This window comes from Equus przewalskii, chromosome 2 (assembly GCF_037783145.1).
Source record: "Equus przewalskii isolate Varuska chromosome 2, EquPr2, whole genome shotgun sequence".
In the NCBI taxonomy this organism is placed as follows: Eukaryota; Metazoa; Chordata; class Mammalia; order Perissodactyla; family Equidae; genus Equus; species Equus przewalskii.
In genome coordinates this window covers 52,195,105-52,211,358 of record NC_091832.1, presented here as the reverse complement: position 1 = coordinate 52,211,358, position 16,254 = coordinate 52,195,105, and the positions used below count along the sequence as shown (strand labels likewise).

At 45.2% G+C, this 16,254-nt stretch overlaps 1 protein-coding gene across 2 annotated transcripts in view; it reads left to right on the top strand.

Moving 5' to 3' along the window:
* Window positions 1-5,005: 5,005 nt before the first annotated feature.
* The window catches only part of LOC103552761 (tumor necrosis factor receptor superfamily member 10A), a 55,556-nt gene continuing 44,307 nt past the window's right edge, over window positions 5,006-16,254 (top strand). Inside the window, exon 1 of one of the 2 annotated variants that reach the window (XM_070611302.1) lies at window positions 5,006-5,349. In XM_070611302.1, the coding sequence (XP_070467403.1) occupies window positions 5,173-5,349 (177 nt within the window). In that variant the 5' untranslated portion in view covers window positions 5,006-5,172. The remainder of the gene's footprint in view (window positions 5,350-16,254) is intronic. The other variant, XM_070611303.1, reaches the window with a different exon arrangement.

The following is a 16,254-nucleotide window of genomic DNA, read 5'->3' as shown; positions in this document are numbered from 1 at the left end:
ACTAATCCCCAAAAAGACTTTTAACAGATAAAGAAACACACAGAGACCCAAGTAAACTGCCCAGTTTAAGGACAAAAGAGGTAACTTAATACAGGGGCCTCATGTAGGCAATATTTCTTTTCTAGTGTTTATTTAATAGTAATCATAAATCAATAAGTATTATATATTAACACCTATGAGGGAACTTCTGGTTTCCTAAAGAGATTTTTTTCAGTCCCTCAATACAGCAGAGAAGGCTCCCCTTTATTGATAGATGAACTTTACAGAGGCAACAGGTGGTCCTGAATTGTCTTCTTTACGTTTCTTTCCTCTAACATTTCCATGGCATCCAGCAGAGTGCTTTGCTGAGCCACTTAGGAGCGTTTCATACAAGGCATCCTGTGGGCCCATGGCTCATGCTCCAGCCACATGGATCTCATTGCTAGCAAGGCCCCTCAGCCACATGGGTGGGTTCCAGGAATTAAAGGGCTCAATGCTTGGAAAGTAAGCAAAGAACAGCATCAGGGCTGGACGGTGGGAAAGATACACAGATAGTCACGTGAGTTGGGACACCCTTCAGAAAGAGTACAGGGCCCTAAATCAGGCCTAGAACCCAAATGTAGAACCTGATGAGCTCCCTATACTGGTGAGCCTGCTGCTCTGCCTCCCTTCCCAGCTTCCCATCAGCTGAGAATCAGGCCACACTGCCTGGGCCTCACTTGGGCCCAAGGCACTGCGGGGAGTCAAGGTCAACAGAGAATCCTGCCCTACGGGAGGGCTGAGAGCCCTCCTGGGGAGGGGAGATGGATGTTACAAAGAGAGAAAGCAGTAAGTGGTACTAGCCAGAGGATTGGACAGACTGGGTGGAAAAGGACCTCAGAGGAGGGAATCTGCTCGGGCTGCACCAGGGCTGCCATATGTGTATCTATGGAAGCGGCAAGGGCTTGAGGGCAGGAAGATTCCTGGCGTTATACTCAGCTCAGCCTTCCCTCCAATAACATGGCAGAGCTAGAGGGCAAACAGACTCTGAGCAAGAATTTAACCTGTACAACAGAGCAAATCATACAAGTCTTGGGACTGTACTGGGGATTAAATGAGATGCGCGTGGAATGCACAGCACACCACCATTCATAGAAATACAAGGCAAGTCAGGAATATAAGTTTATATTTTCTAAAGGCTGTATCTTTTTAAAAGTTAAAAAGAAACCAATGACATTAATTGTAATTCATTCATTCATCTCATCTTTTGCCTGTTCCTGTAAAATACAGTAGAGAAGGTCCTCGGTCTGACTCAGGAGTTCTGGATTCCAGTGCTGATCCTGACAACCAGCTAGCTGTGTGAACGGGGCCATGCCACTTCCCCTCTTGAGTCTCTATGAACATGGAGAAAAACCTCCCACTCTGTGTAGCTCATGGTCTCTGTGTACCTATTTGCTCATTGAGGCATAAATTATGTGCAGTAATCTGCTCACTTCTTGAGTATTCCATTTCAACTTTGACAACTGTGTACTTGCATGCAACTATTACTCAATCAAGACAGAAAATTTCTAACACCCCAGAAAGTCCCCTTCCACCCTTCCAGTCAATTCTCTGCCACCCCCACAAGAGACAGTTACTTCCTCACAGACTTTTATGAAACTCAATGGAAGAATATATATAAGAGTACTTTGGAAAATCTAAAGTAAGGGCTTATTCCAAGAATGAGACTGTGTTCTGATTAATAATAATGTACTATATCAACAGTCTAAATAAAAAAGCATTATTGTCTTAATGGAGGCTGAAAAGGTTTTGGCAAAATTAAACACCTATTCTCATTCTTAAAACAGATCAGAATAGGAGGATATATAATAAGAAGAATTTCTATAGGGAAACAAGAGCAAATGTCATTACTAATGGTGAAAGGCCTTTAGGCCTTCCCAATAAAACCAAATCAAGACCAAAATGCCTACCTTCTCTCACCACCATTGAACCTTGTACTCAAAGTTCTAGCCTATACAACAAGAACCAAAAATAAAAGGCAAGACTCTTGGAAGGGAGTAGAGAAAGTAATCACTATTTTAGACGTGATTGCATACTTTAAAAACCGTTAGGTCTAAACTACAGTAAATAAAGTAAACGTATATCTGGATGAATATTCAAAACGCTTAGTAGAAAGAACCAGTTAAAAATATATTTACAAGAGAATCAAATTCATAAGGGTTATAAAATACAAAGAAATAGCCTTGATAAGAAATAAGAATAGTTTATCTGAAGAAAATCACAAATGTCAATTGAATTATAATAAAATACTTGAATTGAAGTATCTTTTTTGAAAGAAAAATATTGAAAAGATCTCAATTCTTCCTACCTGTTTGACAGTAATGAAACTGCTCCTCATTGTTATGATTGCACAAATGGCCTTTGCTTTCATTAATCTCAATTTAAGATGGTGTTTGTAATCCTCCTAGAACCACAGCAGGCAGAAACCTGTGGGAGAGAGACCCTGGTAGGACTGCCCAAGAAGTAGAGAATACACAAAAGGGATGACCTTCTACTCTCTTGTGTGTTCTGAGCAATGGGAGTCATGTGGTCCGTCTTTTATTCATTCACTTGTGCAGCCAACATTTACAAGCATCTGCTTTGAGCCAGGCAGTGGGCAAGGTTCTCTTGGTGAATAAGGCAATGAAACAAGATTGGGTACCTCCCACACAGAGGGTACAGTATCTTCTGTAAATGTATGCAGCCTGGTCCACGTCCTCTGGGCAAACCTCAGCAAATCACCACAGTGGAGAGGAAAGGCAGGATTTAGAGTCAGTTCCATTATTTAAATGCAGGGACCTCACCTGAGCGAGCTGCATCACCTGTCAGGGCCTCAGCTTTCCTCATCTGCAATAATGGGCTGCTAATACCTCCTCAAAGAACTGTTCTGAGAACTGAATAAGACAATGAATGTAAAGTAGCTAAATCAGTGTCAGGTGAATACCAGGAATCCAATAAAACTGGATCCCTACGTCTACGGCAGGTACTGTTTGCTTCATAGATTGAGGCGTTGACATTTTGAACATGCTTGAGAAACACAAACAGTGCCACCGAGGGTCCTGGACACTACCCACTGTCACTGTGAACACTGAGAACTCCTTTTGACTGTGAGGACAGAGCTGTCCTGCTCCATCTAGATGCCCTGACAGCGGGTCCTCAGGCTGTGGCCCACCATGTAAGGTCACCGATCAGGAAGGTGACAATAACAAAGCCAACTCTGGATTTTCAAGAAGCCTCAATTCCTATCTGTGGCAGCACCAATTATCATCATTTTCTTGTGCAAGAGGGAGGGTGAAAGGGATTTCTGCCCAATACCAGTCAGCTGTGGCCAGAGGGAAAGGCTCTGGGTAGTCCTCTCTAACCCTCCTTTGGGCCGCCAGGTTGCCAGGTAGGAAGTAGCTCAGAGATTAGTCATAAAATGATCAGAGACTTTTCTCAAACAGGAGAAAAGTTAGGGAACTTTGACAATAAGTGATGGTTTCTATCGACCCTCACTTTCTGCAAGGCTAATATTCAAATATAAATAGCCTAAAAGAGGAACCAAAGGAAGACACAAGTAGGAAGTTGGCTCTTCTGGCTTGTCCTTGTCCCTGCCTCCCCTTTGCACCACCCCCCACTCTGGCCATCTTCATCAAGGACCTCAATAATTAGAAATAACAGTCATTTGGAAAGCTTACATAGTCCCAGTAAGGAAAAAAAGGTATTGGGACAAGCTTATGTCTCCCTAAGATCAAGATCTACAATTATTGAGCAAATTCTTTGTGTTAGCCCATGGATGTAAGACACAATGTGGAAAACAAAGAGATATTTGAAGTAAAAAAAAAAAGAAGGGGATACGAAAATTATGTTAACAGAATCGTTGTCACAACATATACAGTATGCAAAAAAAGAAAAGAAAATGGAAGGGAAGACATGGTGTGTCAAGTGAGCAGTAGAGAACAGCTAGTACATTTCCAAGAAAGAAGAAATCTTTTGGATGAGATGGAATAAAGAATGAAACCTGAAGGTAATTGCAATAAGGATGGTGGAGAACATAAAACAGGACACTCCCTTCAAGGGCAAGGTATAAACTTTCAGTTATAAACGAAATAAGCCCTGGGGATGTCATGTACAACATGGTGACTATAGTTACTGTATGGGGTATTTGAAAGTTGCTGAAAGAGTAGATCTTAAAAATTCTCATCACAAGAAAAAAACAATTTGTTAACTATGTGTGGTGATAGATATTAAATAGACTTATTGTGGTGATCATTTTGCAATATATACAATATTGAATCACGTGATACACCTGAAACAAATATAATGTTACATGTAAATTATATCTCAATAAAAATAAATAGTTTTTTTTAAAGGGAAGGGAAATATTCCTATTACCTCATGTTTAGAATCGCTAAAATGTAGCAGAGACCCAACCTGACCTTCGAGGTAGTTTGGACGTGGCTGCTGCTGCTTTGACTTACCACGTATCAAATGCCACTGAGGACAAGACAATGTGTGCAATGACTCTTTTGCGGTCAGCTCCTTCCTTTTAGTACTTTAAGCTTGGATGGATCGCTGCCTTTAGACACTCATCCTGTTTCTTTTCCTTATTGTCAACAGTCTGACAATTGCTTGCCAGTGCATTGTTAGCCTCGGGCTTTTTCTTCGGAAAGACAAGTGTCAAAAAGAAAAAAAAGAGTGAGGCCTGGGACACAAGGAATATGATAAAAAGCGATTTCCTTAGAATGACAAACAATAGCTACCAGGGTGACTGGAGGTCCGGGAGGAGGTCTTCATGTACAAGGAGAGTGAAAGAAATGGATGGAAAGGCTGGTACAGGTCAGCCAATAGCAGGGTCTTAAATGTCAGACCAGGAAGCCAAGACTTCACTCTGTCATAACGTAATCAATAATAAGGTGTTAGAAATGTCTAACAAACTTCCTAGTTTTAAACTCTTTCGATGTGGCGCCGCCCTCCATCCAGGAACCAGAGCTTGGACGTAACTACATGCCACTGTAGTCACGTCACTGTAGTCACGAGTCTTGCCAACCTGCGGGCAGGCTTGCTTACTGGCTCCGATTCGCCCCTCCCACTGGTGAAAGGCAAAGGTACCAAAGCCGCCTCCACAGTTCCCCAGCGGAGCTGCTGAACGCGCCGCGTCCTCCAGCGCTCCGGGAACACACGGATTAATTCCTGATGACTCTGCCGGGTGTCACCCAGCGGCGCCCAGAACTCGGAGCGCTCCCTAACCCCGCGGGGCAGCGGGGACCCAGCGCCCTGGCCGCCTCGGGCGCCCCGGCAGGGTGCGCGCCAGGTCCCAGGCCGGCGCCGGGCCCCAGGACCCTTATCTTCGTCTTGGGTACCCTGCTGCTGGTGAGTCGCCGCCGGGGTTCCTGGCTCGGGAAGGCTCGCCTGGTGGCCGGGAGGGAGCAGGGGGAGGGGACGCGGCCAGGTGCCTGCCCGGGTCACCAGCGGCCGGGACATGTCCAGGCAGATCGAACAGTGGGCAGAGTCCGGAGAAGAAGGGGGTCCCCGGCCCGGCGGCGCCGACCTGGACCGAGAGGGCGAAGAGCCCGCGCTCCGCCTGCGGGTCCTTGGCCGGGCTGGCCACGGCGGGCGGTCCCAGGGGTGAATTCCAGAATAGTGGAGGGACCAGGGTCAAGTTGGAAACTCCCGAGCAAGCGCAGGGAGCGATAGAGATATTGGCTTTCTTTTCTTTCTTTCTTTTTACTTTTTTCACTCAGATTTAAATTCTAAAACGTAGTTATCTCAAGTCGGTGAAACAGTAGCCCGCGAAGTCTGACTCTGCTGCCTGCCCCACGTTTCAGTTCTGAGCCCGGATGTCCGCGGGGCGCGCTTTCCCGGCTTTCTTCTAGTCGCTTTCCGGCAAACGGAAAAGCGGCGCGGAAAAGGCTCAGTACGAGCCGCCCTCACTCCGCGAGGAAGAAGGGGTGTGTAGCTTCCCAAACGCGAGCTAGCAGTGCGCATCCCGAACGGGCGCGCGGGAGGCAGCGTGTATTCCGGGCACGGCTGATGAAACTCTGGCTCGTCACGCTTCTCACGTTCCTTATATGTTTAAAAAGAAAAATTAAATGCCAAATCGACATTACAGATATCATGAAATTTTAAATATTTTCATTTAACAAATTTAAAATTCAGAGAAGCAATCATATTTATAATCACAAAAATTACGGAATTTATTTTTAACAAAGTTATGTTTAACGCTGCGTCATGAACGGCTTCTTTAGTCAGGCCGGGTGTCTCTGGGTGAATGTAGGGATACCTGTGTGGAGGAGGTCAAAAATCTGAATTTCATGCTCTGGGCAACGTGAGACCTGAGCCTCTGACATCCCAAACTCCTCTTCTCAACCCGTCTCAACTCTTGCCCTTTTTTTATGCATTTACAGTCATGATCCCTTTTGTTAAATCCGGAGCTAATAACAAATTCCATTATATGTTTTATGTCAGTACATGCACATTTATCTTATTCTTTTAGCAACAGAATTAATATTTTATTGTATGGATAAAGCAGACATTAGGTGAGCTAGTTTATTTCTCTTGTCTCCTGTGAATATCTTTTTAGATAATATCCCGTTTGTCTTGGCTAATTCCAGCAGCACTGTGGTGCACACCCTTGTGTGTGCCATATATCCATGTGCACTGTTGGGTGGCCCCTTAGAAGTGGAATTGCTGTGTCAGTCAGTTAGATTATTTTATGCTTTTGTTCAGATATTGACCAACTGTCCTCCGAAAGCAGGCTGCACCATTTACACTCCCACCGAGTCCACAAGCGCTCCTGGCTCCTTACACCCTTGCTCCACTCGGCTGTAATTCTTTGCTCGTCAAGAAGTAGAAAGCGGTGGGCCACAGAGTCATGGTTTTGATTCCTCGGTGCTCTGAGAGATTTCAAGGCTCCATCAGCTTTCCGAGACTCGGGGCCGATGACCAGGAGACCCAGATTAGGCAGCAGGGGAGGGTGGCAGGGGGACTGGAATCCCAGTTCTGCCCTTGAACTGTGTCACCTGGGGCCAGTTGCTGCCCCAGCCCTGCCTGTAACGTGATGGGGCCCGTGTCCTCGGGTTGTTGAAGGGGGACGTCACGGGGCCCAGTGCTGAGCTCCTTCCTGGCCCCGGTCCTTGTCTGCAGTGCTGGCACGGCCCCATTTCCGTTCCAGGTCTTCCGCTCGGGCTTCCACCTATCAAAGTAGGAACTGTGAGGCTCAGCGGCTCGGAAGCTCACTCAGGCTTGTGAGTCCTGATGTTGGAGCTGGAGACAGCGGGCCTGCTCTGCTCCTTTCCAGCTTTGGGACCCTGGTGTGGCCCCCGCTTCCCCAAGTGTGAAATGGGGAGGCGATGAAAGTCTGCAGGGCCCTTTGTAAACCACTGAGAGCCGTGAGGGCGCCTGTGGGAGGACAAATCACATCCTCAGGGTGGGGTCGGTCACTGTGGTGCTGGGAGGGTCACAGGGCACATGGTGTGCAGCCCAGCAGTGGCTGCCACCTGCTTGATTGGCACCTTGCTGTCGGCTCCCTGAGGTGGAGGCAGGAGCTTCTGAAGGACATGGGGGAGAGAGATGCTGGAGGGGGTCATGGAGGAATGCAGAGGAACCCAAACATCAAGGGATGACAGTGACGGCATTGCAGGGCCACAGGCCTGGTGTGTCCAGATGATTCTGTTGTCCCTCTGCTGAGGGCCTTGCACAGGTGCAATTTGAGGGGCGAGCGGGAAGCCTATCAATCTGTGTGGCTGCAGTGGCTGGTGGCCCCAGGCCCTGCTCAGAAGGCCTCTGTCCCTGTTCTTGGGCCACTTTCCCTTAGCCAGGGATGGAAGAGAAGGGGGCTCCGCCTTCCAGGGCAGGGTCGGGGAGCGGGGCAGAGACAGGCACCGAGCATGTGCTGTTGGGCAGATTCGGTCCTGCCATGAGCATCTGTTGTCCTGTGTAGTTTTCCTGACAAGCCCGGGAGCTGGGCATGGTTTTCACGTGTCTTTAACGTGGAGGAAACGAGATTCAGTAGGATGGTCTCTGGCATTTTGGCCTGAGCTCCTTTATAATAGCAGCTACGTTTTGGCCCGGGAACAGCACCTCCTGCCTTTCCTGTTCATGTGTGCATGACAAGTGGGGAAGGGAGGGAGGCTCTGCCTTGACCCTAACACCCCAGGGCGCCAACGCTTCAGACGACCACCTCGGTCCTTTGGGGGAGTGGAGGTAATTACAGTTTACAGATGAGAAACTGCAGCTCAAAGAGGAAACGTGTCCGGGCTGGGACTCAAGTCTGTAGAGAGGAGCTGAGAGGAAGAGGGCAAAACAGGAATGACCACTTTTAAAAGCAAGATATAGGGCCAATCTCAGCATTAAACTAGAATTTCACTATTAGGTCATTGGAGTTTAGTTGCCTCTTAAGGGTTAGTTAACGGTAAACTTCTGATAACCAGACAGCACCCCTCTTACGCGGTCTGTCCCCTCTGGTGAATGGGCACGTGGACAGTTCCCAGCCCCGGTGAACCCCGGTCCTTGTCCAGCCTGCTGATTTCCAGGGGCCTCTTCTCAGCCGGGCAGGTCCCTCTCCTGCGTGCACAGATCAGCACTCACCCAGATGCTGGATGGGCCCCTCTGCGCGTCTCCAGGGCCCTCTCTGAGCAGCTTCTCCTTCTCCAGCTCTCTGCCCCGCCTTTGGCCTCTGGGAGCTCCTATCTGGATCTCCTCAACAGAGGCCCCGGGGCTCCTGTTGCTCCCCTCCCTGGGCTGCAGCCTGGAAACTCTCCTTGGGCAGGACGCTGAGGCTGTCAGTCTCTGGACTCACCTCCTTTGTTTCCTAGGGGAGGACGCTGTTATTCACCCCCCAAGGAGTGGGAACCTAGGGGCCCTCGGGGAGGGAACAAATGACCTGTGTTCATCCTGCGCCTGGGAGCTGCAGTGTGGTGGAGGAGATGGGACGAGGGACCTAAATAATGAAGAAGGCAGTGTGAGGGAGGCGTGAGACCTCGCCCCACCTTCCAGAGAGGCCTCCACAAATTTGCTGGGACAGAGGCGAGGCCTCGGGTTGTGGTATCGCTGGTTGGAGGATCGGTGTTGATTAAATCGGCATTGAGGGTAATGATTATACTAACACAGCTTGTGCTTAAATACAACACTTACCATTTGCCCAGCTCTGTCCCCGTACTTTATAGACTTATTAACTCATTTCATTCTCACAACCCCACTATGTAGGAGCTGTGATTATCTTTGTTCTCTGATGAGCAGTGTGAGACACAGGTTAATTCGGCGACTTGCTGGAGGTCACCCAGCTCTTTGGTGGAGGGGCAGGCAGGTGGGTGAGCAGCCCCAGGGGCAGTGACACCAAGGGTTGGGTCACTGGGTCCACCGCTGACCCAGGTGAGCATTTGGTGCTCGTCTATGAGGCCTGGAGTCGACCGGCCCAGGGTCACTGCTGGACGGGCCCTGAGAGGTCATTTAGTGTGGCCTGTCATTTCAAAAATGGTTGCATGAGGTTTAGAGAGGAAGGAAAGTGACTGTCCCAGGATCATGCCACTGTTTAGTGCCTGGCCCTGACTAGAAGCCAGGTGACTTGACTTTCAATTTAATTTCTTACTGCAGTTAGAAAACAACAACCCATAAACCTCAGAAGCAGATCTCAGGCCTCGGAAGACGCTGAGGACAGATCTGATAGTGTAAGGTAAACAGGCCAGCTTTCGGGGTGTGTTAACCTAGGGAAGAAAGGGGAAATTGCTTGAGTTAATTTTTGATGAGGAAACAGTCGTGAGTTTGAGGATCAAACTTGGCTATGGACTCTAACTCTTGCGTCATTTGTGGGGAGGAGCAAGGGAAGGAGCGCCCCCAGCTAGTGACTCATCGATCGGGAGGGAGAACACACCGCATCCTGGCTTGCAGTTTCCCTCTCTCCTTTGACCATGCTGCTCAAGCCCTGCACTCTCTCTAGTCCCTCTCTGACTCACTCTCTCTCTCTCTCTCACACACATACACACACAGACATACACACACACCCCCGTGGACTGACACAGCCTCGCGTCCCTAGCCGTGCCCTCGGTCCCTCAAGCAGAGGAGACCACGCCCTAGAAAGCGTCTCCCCCACCCGACTTGGTTTTGTCCTCTCCCCCCACCCTGTTCCTTTGACTCCTTTCTTCTCTGCAATCCTGTCCATGCAGACACTTCCCTCTATGTCCACCAGTGTCCCTGCCACCCATGGCATTTGTCACCTCTGCCTGAGCAGCCCCTCCAGCTCTTTCCACCTTTGTTGACCTTGGGGTTACCTGTGTCTCTGCCTTGGCTCCCTGTGACCGGGAGCTGCCTTAAGGAAAGGAAGGGGCTCGTTTTGTCCCTGATGCTCCTCAGGCCCTTGCACAGGGTTGCTCCCCAGGCTCCAGCCATGCCTTCCCTGAGTGAGAGGGTGACTTGGGTTCTAAGATGCCTGGACTAAAGCTGATAGGATTTCCTCATCCTTTCTAGAGTGTATTTAATGTGAGTGGTGGGAAATATGACAGGCAGGTGAGCAGAGAGGTAGCTAAAAGTAATGCAGAGGAATTCCCCAGGTCCATAGGCTCCTGGAGCCAGGGGTCAGGTTTTCACTGGGTGGACCTGATCAAATCGGCACTTTTATGGGTGTTTGCCCAGGGCGTAGTGGTTTAAAAGTGTGAACTCTGGCAACTTAAAAGTCAAATTGCCTATTATTTGACCCTCAAAAGGAGTTTATTCAGGACTAGCCAAAAGAATTGCATTGAGAGTGTGCCTGCTATGGCGAACCATAGGCAAATTCAGAAAACAAAGGAGAGGAGCTTGCTTTAATGGAAAAAGGGAGAATAGGTAGGGGTTGTTCTAAACCCAAGTCCATTGAGGGAAAGTCGCAGTTCAGGGAGCGAAGAGCTTCTCGGCTGGGCCGCAGCATTTCTGGTTGGCCCGGCTGCGGCACTTCTCATTGGCTGCGCTGTTGCCAGGTTTGGAGAGAGATCTTCCTTCGGTAACAATGTGGTGGTTTTACTTCAAGTCTCTTCCTGTTTGGAGTCATTGACAAGGTATGATAGGGCGTGAGAGCTCCCCCTACAGGCCTTCCCGACTCTAATTTAGTTAACGGTTCCTTTTATTAATTTCCACGACTCAGACATGGCCTGAGCATTTGACACGTGTCCTAGTGGTTAGGTTGAGTGGTTAGGTTCTGTCAGCCTGAAAGAGCAAAGTGGCAGCAGATGTGGGTCTGAGGCAGGTGATCATGATAACACGGGGCAGGGGCAGGTGATGCGATGGGTTGGTAAGGGGAGGGAAGAGTGTTCAAGGTGGATTCTAGTTTCCTAACCTGAGAGCTGGCACAGGTCATTAACAAAATCAAAGACTAAATGGGGAGAAAAGGGTTTGAGAATTAGGAATAAGAATGTTATATTGGAAATAGTGTTGATACTTTATAGCCAGCAGACGTGTACCACACAAAATGCTAAATGGAGATCTCAGGATGAAGACAGAAGAAATCAAATGGAGACGTGGATCTTCAGGAAGAAGAATCATCAGAAATACAAAAATGTGGCCGAATGTAAAGAACTGTTATTTCCCCTTAGTTTTCTGAACTTATACACTATCGAAATTATAACATTGTTTCTAGGGTTTATAAAGTATATCCACATAATTCCTAGGACAACTATAACAATAAGAATTAGGCCAGTGAGGAATGGACTTAGAATGTTGCAAGTCTCCAACATTCTATATTAATATTACACTATTAATTCAGCAAGACAACTCAGTGTTGGAAGGAAATGGGGTATTAATGCACATGAGGACATGGATGAACTTCCAGATAATTATCTTGAGTGAAGAAGCCAGACAGAAAAGAGTACATACTGTCTGATTCCATTTATATGAAATTCTAGAAAATGCAAACTAATCTCTAGTGTCAGAAAGCAGGTGAGTAGTTGCCTGGGGCCAGAAGGGTTAGGGCAGGAGGAAGGATTGCCAAGGGGCAAAAGGGAACTATTGGGATGGTGACCTGGTCGTTACCTTGACTGTGGTGAAATTTTCACAGATGCGTTCATACGTCAAATTTTATTCCTTAATCTGTGCAGTTTGTTGTAGTCTATAAATCTATCCGTAAAAACTTAAATAAACTGTAGACAGTTATAAGTATGTAATGTAATCCCTGTAGGAACTGCTAAAGAAATAAGTAAGCGTGTGTAGACAAAAAGCCGACACACAACTAAAATGGAATTCTAAAAAATATTTCATTAATATTAAACTCTGCAGAGAAGGAGCAACAGGGAAAACAATAGACTGGACAAACAGAAAACAAATGGTAACACTGTCGATCTATTTCAGCCTTATCAGTAATTATATTAACTCCACATCAGAATAATTCAAAAGTAGAAATGGTTAGAATGAATGAAAAAGCAAGACTCAACTATATACTGTCAATAAGAGATGCACTTTAAAAGCAAGACACAAGTAAAGGGATGGGGAAAAGATATAACATCCAAAGAGTAAGCCTAAGGAAACTCTGTGGCTATCTTCACAGCAGATGAAGTTGATTTAGGACGAAGAATATTGCCAGAGATAAGGAGAGACCTTTTGAAGTGTTAAAGGGTTAATTCACCAGTAGGGTGTAATAATCATCAATCTGTATGTGCCTAATAATAGAACTTCAAAATACATGCAGCAAAACTCTACAGGACTAAATGGAGACCACAGCACAACTTTCTCAGCAACTACCAGAACAATTAGATGAATACAGCTCAGTAAAGTCATGAGAGAGCTGAACGCTGTCAACCGCCTTGGCTTAATTGACATTCGTAGAGCAGACATGCAGACATGCAACATCTACTGAAGACTCATTCCATGGAGAAATAACCGCCTTTTGGGATGGAGTTGCGGATTCAGATTACCAAAGATGAATTGGAAGGAAGCACATGAGGGAGTGTCCTGTGGCGATGCTGTGTTCTGTGATCTAGATAAAGGATTTGGGTTACACACGCGTGTGAGTTGGTAAACTCGTTGAATGGCACACTTAAGAAATATGCATTTCACTGTTTGTGAGTGTTCATTGTGCATGTCTGTAAATTCTACTGAGTGTGTAAAAATTTTTGTAATAAAATGTTCAGGGAAAGAATCAGTGAGAGAGCCAGTAAACACAGGAGGGAAGAGCCTTGTGAAAGGCGCCTTGACGTTGCTTGGACTCAGGAGGCCCAGCCCGGGAAAGGGAGGGCTTTGGGGACACATGAGCTGAGCTGTCACCAGGTGCTTGACCAGCCGTTGGAAGACGGCTGCATTTTACCTTGTGTGGACACAGTCGGTTGAACTGAGCTCAAAAACATGTTTTTTTTCTGTCTTACTTTCTGAATTTAACTTTATTTTAAAGTACTCTCAAAATTACAGAAAAGTTGCAAAAACTATAAAAAACTTTTTTCTGAACGATTTGAAAACTAGATGCTAACATGAACATCGTTCCTGAACACTTTAGTGTGTACTCCCTACAAACGAGAACATTCTCCCTCTTAACTGCAATACAACCTTCAGATCAAAACATTAACATCAGTACATTACGATTACCTAATGCTCAGACCCCATTCACATTTCTCCCATTCTTCTTGGTTAATTGTAGCTCAGAGATCATGACACAAATCACTGTATTGTCCCCTTTCTGTGACTCTGGTATTTGGTGGGACACTGACAGGTTCTATTAGGGACAGCTTGTCAGGTACCTTTAAAAAGTTTTTTTAATTCAAATTTAGATTAAAAAATTTTTTTAATTTCTTTTAATTTTTAAATTTTAAATATACATTAAATAAAATTTACCATCAACCATTTTTCACTGTACACTTCAGTAGTGCTGACTACATTCACTTTGTTGTGCAACCCATTTCCAGAACTATTTTCATTTTGCAAAACTGAAACTCTATACCCATTAAACAACTTCCGCTTCTCCCCTCCACCCACAGCCTAGCAACCTACATTCTACTTTCCCTCTCTTTGAATTTGACTACTCCAGGTCCTATAGTATTTGTCTTTTTTGATTGGCATATTTCACTTAGCATAATGTCCTCCAGGCTCATCCATGTTGTAGCATGTGTCAAAATTTCCTTCTTTTTTAAGGTGAATAATATTCCATTGTATGGATATACTACATTTTGTTTATCCATTCATTCATCAGAAGACACTTCAGTCACTTCCACCTTTGCCTGTTGTGAATAATGCTGCTGTGAACATGGGTGTACAAATATCTTTGAGTGCATGCTTTCACTTCTTTTGTTTATATACCCAGAAGTGGAATTGCTGAATCATATGGTAATCCTATTTTTAATTTTTTGAGAAATCACCAGAGTGTTTTCCATAGCAGCTGCATCGTTTTACATTGCCATCAGCAGTGCACAAGGCTTCTAATTTCTCCACGTCCTCACCAACACTTTTCTTTCTCTCCTTTTTTTCTTTCTTTTTTGATAGTAACCATCCTAATGAGTGTGAGGTGGTATTTTGATGTGGTTTTAATTGCATTGGAAGTCTTTCTGGGTGTCATTATTGATTTCCAGTTTATTATTATTGAGATCAGAGAACATACGTGATATGATTTCACTCCTTTTAAATGTATTTGAACTTGTTTTACAGACCGGAATGTGGTCTATCTTGGTGAACGTACGTGTTCACAGAAGAGAATGAGTCTTCAGTAGACGTTGCACATCTGCTCTGTGAATGTCCATTAAGTCGAGGTGGTTGACAGTGCTCAAATCTTTGATGACTTTACTGATGTTTTTGTCTAATTGTTCTATCAGTTGCTGAGGGAAGGGTCTTATAATTTCCTTTTAGGTTTTTCAATTTTTGCTTCATGTGTTTTGAAGCTTTGTTGTTGGGCACATACACATTTATGATTATCATGACTCTGGTGAATTAACCCTTTTAACACTACAAAAGGCCCCTCTTTATCTGTGGTGTTATCATTTGTCTTAAATTACCTTTGTCTGATAGGAAGATGGTCACAGAGTTTTCTAACTGTCTGCGTGGTATATCTTTTTCCATCCCTTTGCTTGCAGTGTATCTGTGTCTTGCTTTTAAATTGCATTTTTAATACTATGCAGTTGAGTTTTGTCTTTTCATCCATTCTAACCGTTTCTACCATTGAGTTGAAGTGTTTCATGCATGGATTTACAGGTAATGTAATTACTGGTATGGTTGAAATGGTTCTGCAATTTTATGATTTCTTTTGTTTGTGCACTCCATTTCTTCTCTGTTCCTCCTTAACTCAATGTTAATTGAGTATATTTTAGAACTTCATTTTAATTGTGTATTGGCTTTTTATCTATAATATATACAATATTTATATGCAGTTGCTGTAGGGATTACAGTAAACACTTTTTTTTTTTTTAAAGATTTTATTTTTTCCTTTTTCTCCCCAAAGCCCCCCGGTACATAGTTGTGTATTCTTCGTTGTGGGTTCTTCTAGTTGTGGCATGTGGGACGCTGCCTCAGTGTGGTCTGATGAGCAGTGCCATGTCCGCGCCCAGGATTCGAACTAACGAAACACTGGGCTGCCTGCAGCGGAGCGCGCGAGCTTAACCACTCGGCCACGGGGCCAGCCCCTACAGTAAACACTTTTTAAAAAATTTTAAATTTGTAGTAAAATGTGCATGACATGAAATTTGCCATTTAAGTCTTTAGGTATGGCGTTCAGTGGCATTAAGTACATTCACATTGCTGTGCAACCACCACCACCACCATCCACCCACAGAACTTTCTTTTTCTTTTCAAACTGAAACCTTTACTCATTAAACAATAACACTTTACTTCTGTTTCCCCCCAGTCCCTGGCAAGGAACATTCTACTTCCTATTTCTATGAATTTGACTACTCTACGTACTTCATATAAGTGGAATCCTATGTGTTTGTCTTTTTATGACTGACTGACTTCACTGTGCATAATGTCTTGAAAGTTCATCTATGTTGTGACATGGTGAGAATTTCCGTCCTTTTTTGAGGCTGAATAGTATTCCGTTGTATATATACCGTATTTTGTTCACCATTCACCTATCGATGGACATTTGAGTTGCTTCCACCTTTTGACTATTGTGAATAATGCTGCATGAATGTGCATTTGCGTATCTCCCTTTGAGACCCTGCTTTTAATTCTTTTGGATATGTACCCAGAGATGGAATTGCTAAATCATATAGTAATTCTATTTTTAATTTTTTGAGAAACCCTCAAATTTTGTGGAAACTTTTTCCATAGGGGCTGCATCATTTTACATTCCCACCAATGGTGCACATGTTTTCCAATTTATCCACGTCTTTGCCAACACGT